The sequence below is a fragment of the Erigeron canadensis genome, chromosome 8 (assembly GCF_010389155.1).
Source record: "Erigeron canadensis isolate Cc75 chromosome 8, C_canadensis_v1, whole genome shotgun sequence".
NCBI lineage: Eukaryota > Viridiplantae > Streptophyta > Magnoliopsida > Asterales > Asteraceae > Erigeron > Erigeron canadensis.
In genome coordinates this window covers 30,864,336-30,877,296 of record NC_057768.1, presented here as the reverse complement: position 1 = coordinate 30,877,296, position 12,961 = coordinate 30,864,336, and the positions used below count along the sequence as shown (strand labels likewise).

The window sequence follows — 12,961 nt, the reverse complement described above, 5'->3', positions numbered from 1 at the left end:
TTCACCTCCTTATTTTAGGAAAGGGTTAGAAAATAGTTAGATGGAAAATTACTATATTGCCCTTAATAAACAACCCTTAAGGAAAGGGTTATTAGATATTATCAAAATTACCCTTAATGAATTAATTTATACTTTAAACCCTTATATTCTAAAATATCACTATCACCATTGTATCAACTTACACGGTTAAACCACTCAGCACCAATTGTCGATGTCATCGATCACCACCCGTCACCGACACCACTAAACCACCGTCGCCGTTCCCGCCGCCGCATTGCGCGGGTACAATGCTAGTTCTACTAAAAGAATTTTAGTATTAAAGGCTAGTTAATTTTACATGCATCAAGATAAATCATGTTTGTTTTGTTGTTGAACTAGTACAGTGACCATGTTATACGGTTATGTAGTTTCATAGTTAAAAATTTAGAATTCAATCATATCAAGATTTTAACTTATATATAAAAATAATGCATTTTGAGAATATTTTAAAAAGTGCTTAAAATTTATAAAACATTTCTTTCTTTCAATATTTCAACTAAGTATGTAGTTGATAACCTCAAAATACTTTTTTTTATTCACTAATTTAAACATCACCTAAGATATATACTTATATAACTTTTAATGAAATTATACACAACGACATACATCCATCAAATTTTAAAATAACTAAATCACGTCGTTTTACATCAATCACTTTTACATTATTACCTACACCGATACCGCCGTCGCCATCATCACCAACCGTTTTCGTCGTCGCGACACCTCTGAATCAGATGGACATTTGTTTAGTTTGCTTAAAATGGGGTTTAGTTTGTTAACTTTAATAAGGAATATAGAAAAGGCTTTTAATCAATGCTCTAGCTGTATAAAAAAGAATCTAAGTTGATGAGTATTTACGAAATGCATGTACAAATAAACCATCCTCATAAATATACATCACAAGAATAAATAAAATATTATACTATTACGTGATTTAATTTTTCTATCGTCAATTTATTGATAAAAGACTATAATGGATCGACTATTCATTTTCATTTTTAGTTGAGTAATTTGGTTGAGAAGTTTATAACAGTCATTTTAACCAGGGAACCCGCTTTACATAAGCTTCTCTATCGTTATATTTTGTTAGTACGTTACATCAACCATGCACCATTAAGCAACGAATTCGATCAAATTATTGAATTAGAATACAAGAATTGGGACATGTAATGAACATGAATATAATTACCAGAAACGGGAACTAACAAATTCATAAGTTTGTAACTAACACATTGTTGGCCTATTTTGCCTAAAAACCTTTAATCATCTATATGCTTTATTTCTTCTTATAAGACACTCAATATCACATAACCATCCATAGATCATCACCCCAAAGCAGAGGTGGCTCAACAGTACTATGAAGTTAGGCGATCGCTTTAGGTCCTCAAAATTCTACAGGCCTCAATTTTTTATATATTAGACTTAATGTTTGGATTGTGGATTAAGTACCATTATATACTTTGAATTACAGTAAAACTTATTTGATTTTTGCATCAACATATGTATCTTTTTTTATTACTAGTAGTTCAATAACAAATATCAAGCTACTTGTTTTTCCTTTTTTTTAAAAAATTTATTCATTGGTAATTAACTAGGCTCCTAAAATTAATCTCGTTTAAGGCCTCCAAAAACCTTAAGCCGCCACTGCCCCAAGCACAAAAATACTTTGCATTATTAAACCAATGAAACAAAATTCAGAGATTCCTAAAAAAAAACAACAAAAAAACAAAAAACAAAAAAAAACACAACAAATACATATTGCAGACCAATTAAAACATTTACGATAAACGTTTAACATTTTTTTTTGAACAACAGTGGTGATTGGACTCAGCAACATGTCTCTTCATCGTCGGGTAGAGATCGACCACGTCACCAGCACAGTAAATCCGAGGGCATGACTGGCGGTGGAAGTCACACTACCGTTCTAGAGAAACTAGCTAATGCTAAAAAAAACCCCATGCTCCACCTCATTGGCAAAGACTTCCCAATATGTCTTTCAAAGGTTTTGAACCCGTGACCAATATTTGGCTGAAAGACATAAGAGGCATTAAATGTCCAGTTGGACATAACATTTTAATTTGATATGTTTAATACAATTAATTAAAACGAGTATGGTACCCGCGTAATGCAACGACAGTAGTGGGGAAGGCGTTATGCTTTATTAGGGATTTTGGGGAGTTACGTAAAGAAAAAAAACAAAAAAGTCCATGGACAAATAAGATATTTCAAATACAGAAATATTTAATTAGGGAGGGGGGATTTGGTTTATTAGGGATAGAAGATAGAGATTGAATATGAAAAAAAAACAACAAATACATATTGCAGACCAATTAAAACATTTACAATAAACATTTAACATTTTAACTTGATATGTTTAATACAATTAATTAAAATTGGAATATGCCATTTTTATGTACTCAAGAAACTTAATTATTAACAGATACCTAATTTTGCATATAGATGCTTTTATCCTTAATCCTTATCCTTAACTTAAAATAAAGAATTTGCGATCTCTCATTATTTTACAAAAGGAGTGAAGGTCAAAGTTTTGGCTTCAATTCTATTCCAAAAATTAACCCTAGTTACATGTTTTAAAGAAACTTGAGTAAAGTCTAATGTGATATTCTTTGTTAGCCTCTCACGAACTAACAAAAGTCGACAATACCATAAGATCCAAATATGATGTGAAAGGTTTTCATAAACTAGGGGTTTGTTTTGGTTTAAAGTTTTGAATGAACTATGGGTTTATGCATGGTTCTAAATGTCTTATTGTTATGGTTTTTAAACCCATGACTTTTATTGATTTAAAATATTGGTGGGTTTGAAATTCTATTTTTAAAATTTGGGTTAAAACTTAATAATCATGAGATATCTTTTTGTGAGGTTCAAATCTAAGACCTTGTGGTCTCCCGGGCCCTAGCCTTATCACAACATTAAAATACCACCAAGCTATTAAGTTGATATGTATTATAAAAAGATATAGATTCTTTAAAGTTAATTTAACTTTATTAGTAAATTTAGATCAATTTTAACCATTTGATTAAAATGAAGGGTTAAGTTTTAAAAATTAAAATATAATTTTGTTAATTAATTCTAATCTTATGGTTAAAGTTGATCAAACTTTAAGATCTTAATCCATTATAAAAATCATAAATTAAAAACACAAATCTAACAAACATATAAAGAGATAAAAAATACTCTTAATATTTTACAAAACTAAGCTGAACTAACATACATAGGTTTGCCATTTTTCCAAAAACACTTCAATCACGGTATGTTTTTCTGTTAGTTTTTTCATAATGCGAGAACTAGCTTAGGCATTTTGGTCCTTGGCGTATTGCTGTATCAGGTTCCGGCTCATTGTTTGGCATATCAAACACGCTTGGTTGGAAATGGGCCGAGAGAGGTAAATGTCTGTGTGACAGTGTTCGAGCTTGACCTCATTATTAATATAAGTAGTGTTGTGAAGGTAGCAATCAAAATTATAATTTGTTTAAGTTATTTATAGCTTAATCTTATAAATAAGCTAATAATATGAGTATATGACCATCTTGTCAGGTCCAGATTTACTGGACTCGTTCCAGACGTGTCTACTGGAGCCCTCTGAAGATTTGTCCAGAAATTATGTGAAGACCAGTGAACAACTTACTTGTACAAGAATTTGGATTCCACCAGATTCGTTCACTGGACTTCACTCCAGTCAAGATCTTTCCACTGAAAAACATTCTCACTGAAGTCGAAGACTGAAGTCTGAAGAAAGAAGTCTGACAAATAGCGGAGCTCACTGGAAGACTTACCAGATCTTCTGACTGGAGTCCTTGTCAGTGTTCTAGACCTTACAAGTCTGAACACTGATTACGAGGAATTGACTTTATGCTTTTACATGCCTTTACCCGGACAATCCAATTGTCCTTTGTTAAATGCCTTACACACGCATGTATAGGTGGTTGGTTAATTAGAAGACAAGTCATTATCATGTGACTTTATTCTTGTACTTTAATCAATGCATTTAAGGAATTAAAGTAATTTTTTTAAATGCATGTAACCATATTTGTACGGCAAAAAGAATATTATATTTATTCTTTTTGCCTATAAATACCAAGTCACTTCTTCGTCCAAATTACATACTTTTGCAATTTGGTGCCTTTGCTCAAATACTCTCGATCTAAACAGTTATACTTCAGAACTTTAAGTATTTCGATCAAAGAGTTTATTTAGCAAAAATAGATTACTTGTAATTCATAGGTTGTTTAGATACTTACTTTGTAATATCTTGTTCCGCAACAACCTTGTATTTTATTTAACATCAATAAATAAAATACATTTGAAAATTACATTGTGTCTCACCATTTACTTACTTGCTTATCTTTATATTGCTTAAGTACGTATTACGTTATATATATTCTTGCATTTATATTTATCGCAATACTAGTCCAATCTAGTGCTTAGTTGACGTTTCATACTAGTCCTATCTAGTGATTACTTGACTTGTTATTCTACACTTGTGGGTTAAACCATCGAGTGAGGGACTTCACACATCTTTATGGGTAAGACACTTGAAACTTTGACCGTTTGAATTTTTTTTTTTGCAAGAATTCAAACCTGAGTGGTGTTTACACCAAGTCGCTTTTTAGGGGGCAGGTGATCATCTGGCTGTAACCTAAATGATTCGTACTCTACTACTTTCGTTTAACGATGTGTAAATGGCCCGTAAGCCAATGACCCATCGAAACCGATCTGTTCGAAGCCCTAATGGGTCGGATCATGGGTCAAGTTTTTGTTGCGTTCTCGGGTAATAGGTTGGTCGGTTTGGGTGATACAAAAAAAGAGAAAATTAGTGTGAAGAAAACTAGTTTCCCTCCTGAACCGAAACTTCACGGGCCGGACCACTGTTCCGTTTTTCATGCACTCGCGAGTTTGGACCCTTACCTATCATAAAATTACACCTTATAACATTTCATATGAAATTTGAACCCGGCCGTAACTGGATTGAGTTTGTTGTCGACTGAGGCGAATAATCTAAGCTTGTGGTGGGCCCCGGATGACAGTCAAAATCACGTAGAAACATCCATCCATGTATCATCATAAATAAATCATGACAACCAAGCACTACTTGCCACGTCATTATCAAGTCAAAATCTTAAATCCACCTGTCTTCTCTGCTGTCTGTTACTTCTTTTTGTCTTCTTCCCGTATATATATATATATATATCTCCCCCTCCTATATTGTTCTATATAGATATAGATACAGAAGCTTTGAGTAGTAGTAGTAGTGGAGTTGAATAATATTTGTTAGTGAAAAGAAATGAGTTTCAGGGATGAAAATGAAGAAAACGGAAAAGCGGCGGCGGATCTTAAAAAACCGTTCTTACATACGGGAAGCTGGTACAGAATGGGTTCAAGACAATCTAGTATGATGACGTCATCCCAGATGATCAGAGATCGCTCTGTTTCTGTTCTTGCCTGTGTTCTTATTGTTGCTTTAGGCCCTATCCAGTTTGGTTTCACTGTAAGCACTATATAATATATCAGATAAAATTAAAGATTCACTGTAAGCACTATATAATATATCAGATAAAATTCAATATAGATACATAAAACAAAAAAGTGTGATTTTTTCGATTTTTACGACATCAATGCTCATTAAAATATGAAATTCTCTCTATAGTGAAATATTTGAATGTTCTGTTTTTTCTTATAAGAAGTCGTTTTCATTTGAACAACAATATTTATATGTCGTTGGGACCTGTCCATGGGAGACCGATACTTTTTCAATTTAATTATTACTCGTATATAGTACTATATAATATAATAATTTCTTTTGAAAGTTAATATTCAAAAAAAATTATTATACACTATAGTACAATTATATATTTGTTGTAACTTTAACAAACAATTTATATCTATTTGATGAATGTGTATTTTGTTTTGATAAAATGTAGAGTGGATATTCATCACCAACACAATCGGGTATTAGTAAAGATCTTAACCTTACAGTATCTGAGGTTTGCATACTCAGCTTTTTTATTTGTAATTTTAATTTGGAAAATTTTTAATTTATTTATTTGTAATGATAGAATGTGAGAGTGATGTAAAGTATTGTGTGTTTTCAGTTCTCATTGTTTGGTTCTTTATCAAATGTTGGTGCCATGGTTGGTGCAATAGCTAGTGGTCAAATTGCCGAGTATATTGGACGTAAAGGGGTACGTGACCTTTGTCCATGATTTTTTTTTTTTTTTTCATCCTTCTATTGCAATGAAAGGTCACGTCACGTATATATAACTTAGCCAGACACAGAGACATCTGGAAAGTATTCCTTGGTGAAGTTGAATAAGTTGGTTGAGCCACCATCTGAATAACTTAATTTACCATACAGTGTCGTGGGCAGTCATGGGCAGTCATGGGCTGGTTGAAATGGATGGAAAATCGAACTTTTGGTATTGTATTACAATGTACATATATATAAACATATATGTGCTTTAGCAAGATGTATAGAATTCTAGACAAAAGAATGAAACAGAAAAGTTAAAGGTGAAAGTTAGTCACCTGATATGCTTTTGAGTCTTGATGGCTTATGTATTACTAAGAGTATTGATCCGTTTTATTGTTGCAGTCTCTGATGATTGCCGCTGTCCCTAATATACTTGGTTGGCTTGCCATATCATTTGCAACAGTTAGTTCTTATAACCCTTTTCTTTAATGACCCATTGCATTTTTTGTTTCATAAAACATTCTACTAAACCCATATGGCTGCGTTCTTTTTAGGATTCGTCTTTTCTATACATGGGAAGATTATTGGAAGGATTTGGTGTTGGGATTATCTCTTACACGGTATATTTTCTGATTTAGAGAATAACAGTTTGCGAAAACCACTATATCTGAACTATATTTTGTTGGGTGAAATTATAAAGGTTCCTGTCTATATAGCTGAGATAGCTCCTCAAAACATGAGAGGGGGGTTAGGTTCTGTCAACCAGGTAATTCTTTTTAAATTAGTCTATATGGTGAAGTTTTGTACCTTTTTAACTTTCTTTTTTTTTTTTTTTTTATCTGTTCTTTGTAGCTATCAGTCACTATTGGGATTATGCTTTCATATTTGCTGGGACTCTTTGTTAATTGGAGATTACTTGCAATTATGGGTAATCCTTGAGAACACGGAAATTACTATATGCCGAGTAAATCTTGGTAGAAAGCAGCCTGATAATTGTCATATTCTTTGCAGGAACGTTACCGTGTTTGATTTTGATACCTGGTCTCTTTTTCATCCCGGAATCTCCTAGGTGGTTGGTAAGCTTTTTGAGGTGTCTTATACTCTTATGTTGTAAGCTATTTTGGTTAAATTGTTTATTACGAGTAATGCATAATAAGGCGTTCATATATTCCAGGCAAAAATGGGAATGATAGAAGATTTTGAAGCTTCTTTGCAAGTTCTACGCGGTTTTGATACTGATATCACCCAGGAAGTAAATGACATTAAGGTAAATCTTTTTGTATAAAAATATCATGAATAATCTGGAATACTTGTTTTATTGTTGGCAATTCTAAATTTATATTTTACAATTTGCAGAGGTCGCTTGCATCATCAAACAGAAGGACTGCAATTCGTTTTTCGGATCTCAAACATAGAAGATATTGGTTTCCTCTGATGGTATGTAGCTATGCTATATTTTTCACTCACTACTGGATTGAACATGTAATAACTTTAATCTTTCGACAGATCGGGATTGGCTTACTAGTTCTTCAACAGGCAACCGGAACCAATGGTGTTCTCTTTTATTCCAGTACCATTTTCCAGTCTGCAGGTTAGCATTGAACAAGCGATAAATTTAGTGATCTAAAGTTATGGAGCTATAATTAGTTGGTCATGAAATTTCATGGCACAAGTAATATAGCTGTATGTTGCATCTTTTTGAGCTAAGACTAGTTAGACTTGAATCATTTACAGAAATCTTATGGTTTGTAAGTAATTGACAATCGACATGGAGCCATAATTACTTATAATATGATAGTTTGAATTGAATGTAAATAACTTTCTGAATATTCGATTGACCAACTGACTGTAGTCAAGGACATGCTTTTAGCTGAAGTGTGTGCAGTTATAGCTGACATTGCTTTGGCTATATATGCACTCTTGAAAATCAAGTGCATCCAACAAAAACTGTAACTAATTTATTATTCTTTTATGAAACAGGAATTTCTAATGGTAATGTTGCTACATTTGGACTTGGCGCTGTCCAAGTAAGTAAACACTAATGATATATGCGTAACTTCATCAATTTAATTAACAGTATTAAAGGTGGCTATATAAACCCAGTTACTTATGACTGGGTTGATTTGGGATGTGTCGTATCTCAGATGGGGTCAAACAATAAACTTAGTTAGAGGGGGAACAGGCCAAATAGGTCAAGCGGGTTGAAAGTCCAAAAGTCTGATATTCAATACGTACAATATCCTAAGCTTTTTGATTCAAAGGTTCAGATTACAGTGTAATACGATTGTTTCTATAGTAGTAAGTGTAATCGTAATTAAATCATTAATTATTCATAAACATAAAATCTAGCAGAAAACCTTTTTCAGGTCAACCAGACATGGCCCATTTCCACCTGTTCTAAAATGACACGTCGAATATAAACTCGTTACCTAAGCCACCCAACCCTTAGCGCACCTTGCCACCTCCATCTGTTTTTAGTGAATCTTCTTATCCCAATCAAACCATAACCAAGAATCTTAAACAATTCAGGTCATCGCAACTGCAGTTTCGACGTGGTTGGTTGACAAAACAGGCCGAAGGATTCTGCTTATTGTAAGGGTTTAATAAATGTTTTTCCATAATAATAATGGTGTTGATAGTTTGATTGACTTAAAAGGATAACACAATCTTTTCCAGGTCTCTTCTTCTGGAATGACTATCAGTCTCATACTTGTTGCAGCATCCTTCTTCATTAAGGTAATAATGTATCTCTCAAGTCTTTTGCATAAAGCTACAATGCATATTGCTGGGAAAGGACTCCCATGAAGTTGTGTAAATATTGGCATCAATACAAGTCCATTTCTTTGCAAGTAAATGTGGTAGTTTTGATCATTTACTAATGAATGGATGATTTGAATTGTGCTTTATTTCTGTATCAAACGTGTAAAAAGAAGCTTGAAAGAAAGCAGGTGGAGTGGGTTTAAAGTCAGCCAGTATATCATTTATGCATAAAAAGTCTTCTAAATCCTTTTCTTAAAAGCATGATGATATTATTGGAAATAATATGAAACTTTTAATCATAGCTTGACAAAAAAAAGTCCTGTTAACCTTCCAGTCCAAAAGATACATCTGTTTTGACCTGAATCTGGAAACCCTTTCTACACTTTACCCAACCCGCCCAACCCTTGCATTTATATATCTCTACATGTAACTAATAGTCTGAAGCAACGTCTCAGGGTTTTGTGGAAGACGATTCTACAGTGTATACTGTAATGGGCATCTTATCGGTGGTTGGAGTTGTGGTAAATCTTTAATTTTAGGTGATAATGTGGTTATGTAATATTTCACTGCTGAAAGTTTCTTAGTAACTTCACTGACCTTCTATTAGGGCATGATCATCGGTTTTTCCCTTGGAATGGGCCCAATTCCATGGATTATTATGTCCGAGGTAATTACATTAATCTCTTCTCACGAAAATTTTACCATCTATTATATACTTATCATTTTCTTGGTGAAAATACAGATTCTTCCCATCAATATAAAAGGACTTGCTGGTAGTATAGCAACCTTAGCCAATTGGTTCATTTGCTGGGTAGTTACATTGACAGCACCCTTGCTTTTATCATGGAGTAGCGGAGGTTTGTGCTTTTTTGTGTTCTCTATGTGTGTGTATATGTGTACAGAAGTGGCATTTTGGATCCATTCAATCGCGAAAGAGTCAATTTGGATAAATGGGTTGCATATTATCTGAAATGGGTCAAACAAGTCAAATCTAAAATCTACACAAGATTGAAACATATCGATATTTGCTTAAAGGCATCTTTAACGCATACAATGATTCACAAATTTATGTTATTAGTGCAAATATGTTGGTTTTCATATTCATATTTAAGAAAACTATATTACTCCTACTGAAATGTGCTTGTGTCAACCCAGCCTGACATGTTAACCAGCATACTCATTTTGCCGCCAATATTTATGCATAAGCTGTATTTTTCAATTATGTAAAAAAGGAGACTTCCAAGCACTCTTACGATTTCAAAGTTTGCATATATGATCAGTTATCATATTTTTATTAACATCGGCCATGTTCGGTTTTGACAGGAACCTTCACCCTCTACATGCTTATGTCTGCTGTGACCTTAGTATTCTCCGCTCTTTTGGTACCAGAAACCAAGGGCAAAACATTGGAGGAGATTCAGTTTTCATTCAGATGATGTGCGCCTCCATTTCTAAACGTCGAATGAAGCACTATAGTAGTATTACATATACCCTTCCTAACCACCCCAATTTTGCTGTGGTTTCGGATGGCAATTATTTGTGATATAACATACAAAACTCGAAAAATGAAAAAAATATTATTGCATTACCGATTCATTCAATAAATTTTATTTATTTTTATTTTGAAATGGTGGAAGTTGAACTAAACAGAGGTTCGTTTAGAGAGTTTGGGTAGTATTATTAGATTGCTAATCTGGTTATTATCATTTTAAATCATGATAATCAAGTCACTGAAAGAAATTATATACTTATATATCATCAAAGTATAACAAATATAAATGTCTTAATCAAATGTTTTATTTTATTAATGCTTACAACATAGTAATTTTTGTATCTAGCTATGCTTCAGTTTGAAAAGTAAGCATTTCTCAAAGAATGTAATACACTCTGACTCCATATTCAGATGCATTCTTTCCGCTTCAGGCAATCTGCTCTTTCGTGTCTGTGCTCTATGTAGTTTGGTATTGGCACTTGGTCGGACTCGATTAGTTTCAGATCTTCAACCAACAATTGGTAGTATGCCTTGACTTCTTCCACAGCTTTCCCTGTAGCCTTTGCAATGTTTTGCCACCGGTCAGGAGCATCCTCGTCTTGTGAAGCCAATGCATTCTCGAACAGTTTATTTTCTCTTCTTGTCCATGTCGAGATTGAATCTGTTTCTTGAATCTGAATAAACATTGAAAACTGATGAATATATAAGCACTTCAGAAACAGGAATTGTAAAGTTCTACATTAGTCTAAATTTTTAATCAAATATTACACCAGACTTTCTAATACAATAAAGTTGCAGTTTTATATAAGACTGAAGATTGGTGAGAGGTATCTCAATCCTACAAAATCTATACAACACTTATATGTTGAAACGAAATACTGTTAATATTATTTACAAACAAATTGTATCAGTTTACAATCGATTAATGCATATTATACTAGTTAAAGAACATCTTATAGCTTTCTAAGACATTAATGTTTTTCATAATTATAAACCTGAATTGTTGTTGAACATGTATATGTATGTCGGGTTGGGGGCTCCTTACATCGAACTGACTGTGAGTTGTCACGCGGAGATCTTCCCCAAGGCATCCGCGACAACATTTCCATACGTCCAAAAGTTAACCCCTGGATGGATTGAAAACAAGAAGCAAAGAAAACATATACCTTTGGCATTTCTTATCAACTGCAGGTTTACTTGAACAAATTAAGGGAGACCCCCAATCTTACTCATATATATGCAATGGGAATGATAGAGCTAAATGTGTATATGAATGTACGATTGTGTAATGTTTATATGTATATATATAGACTGGTTTGGTTAATTGATTAATGTTGCACGTTATAAATATTGTATATATCCACACTTATACTAATCCATTTTAATTGGATATACGATCTCATCACCACAAACAAACCAAATAGACTTGTTCAAGATTTTGAATCTACCCATTCATGCCAGCTCTGTAACATATCCCAAAAATTGGTCTAGATCTAATAATAGAATGTAAATCCAATATCTTAATTCTTAAGTTAAAACTTTATATTATGAATGTTTATAATGTGAAATGGGGAAAGTTGGTAAGTTAATTGACAATAATATAACTAGTATTTTAACCCCGGCGTTACCCGGAAAATATAACGATACGTAAAACGTAAAAAATGTACCACCCGAATGATAAAAACGGATGTAACAAACTGTTAATCGGTGATTAACCAACCATTAAAACTGTTTAAAAGAAACAATTAAAATAAAATATAAAATATAAAAAAATATAGCATTTTTAGCAGAAATAGTACAATATATTGTGACGGTTACATAACTATTGACCCTGATGAAAAATATAATTTTATTTTCTTATTTAAAAGAGCTCTTTAAAAGTTAAAAGACATTAGTATCAAAAAAAGAAAAAAAGTTTAAAAAAAATAAAAATAAAAAGTAAAGTTGCTAATATAAGCAGAACATCAACAAATGAATAGTAGATTTTGTGAGAGGGGCCAAAGCTACTAATTAGTATATATAAAATATATACTACTTTTTAAATTTTAATTACCCATGATTTATGTCGCAATACATATGGAATGTATGATAATGCGTCGATACATATGGATAAATTGATAATACGATAAAAATGATTTACCTACACAGCTATATAAATTAATGTTAAGATAAGAAAGGTTATGACCATCATGCATAAAATAAAAACTACGAACTTTGATAAATTTTTAAATTTAAGATAAGCGAGTGTATTTATAATCAAACTAAATAAGACAATAAAGCATTGAAACATTGTTCAGTACAATTTGATACCGTACTATATGCTAACAAAGATTATACGGTACCGTACTAATAGCCAACTAATTACCGTACAATTAGGAGCGTTGACTAAGCTAAAAAGTTCATTTTTAGTTTTCTCTTTAAGGTATAAAAAGTAAATGAAAAGATTTAAAACCAATAGT

The 12,961-nt window shown here is 32.6% G+C and overlaps 2 protein-coding genes across 4 annotated transcripts; one reads left to right on the top strand and one right to left on the bottom strand.

The window, feature by feature from the left end:
* Window positions 1-5,269: 5,269 nt before the first annotated feature.
* Window positions 5,270-10,638, top strand: LOC122578138 (sugar transporter ERD6-like 6). Its single transcript, XM_043750033.1, has 18 exons — window positions 5,270-5,548; window positions 5,982-6,044; window positions 6,153-6,242; window positions 6,653-6,712; window positions 6,805-6,870; window positions 6,951-7,016; window positions 7,103-7,178; window positions 7,262-7,326; window positions 7,425-7,517; window positions 7,607-7,687; window positions 7,757-7,841; window positions 8,231-8,277; window positions 8,780-8,842; window positions 8,927-8,986; window positions 9,466-9,531; window positions 9,618-9,677; window positions 9,753-9,867; window positions 10,334-10,638. The coding sequence occupies exons 1-18, from the start codon at window positions 5,345-5,347 to the stop codon at window positions 10,444-10,446; spliced, it is 1,473 nt and encodes a 490-aa protein (XP_043605968.1). The 5' UTR covers window positions 5,270-5,344; the 3' UTR covers window positions 10,447-10,638.
* A 158-nt stretch (window positions 10,639-10,796) lies between these two features.
* LOC122578139 (protein RADIALIS-like 3) lies at window positions 10,797-11,762 on the bottom strand. Of its 3 annotated transcripts, none has more exons than XM_043750034.1 (2): window positions 11,669-11,762; window positions 10,797-11,176 (listed from the first exon to the last, which is right to left on the bottom strand). In XM_043750034.1, exons 1-2 carry the CDS (start codon window positions 11,675-11,677, stop codon window positions 10,910-10,912), a joined length of 276 nt encoding a protein of 91 aa, XP_043605969.1. In that variant the 5' UTR covers window positions 11,678-11,762; the 3' UTR covers window positions 10,797-10,909. The 3 variants fall into 3 exon arrangements, 1 of the variants encoding a protein (XP_043605969.1); XR_006320482.1 differs by lacking the exon at window positions 11,669-11,762 and adding an exon at window positions 11,548-11,589 and having other exon boundaries at window positions 11,115-11,176; XR_006320483.1 differs by lacking the exon at window positions 11,669-11,762 and adding an exon at window positions 11,498-11,540 and having other exon boundaries at window positions 11,117-11,176.
* Window positions 11,763-12,961: the final 1,199 nt, after the last annotated feature.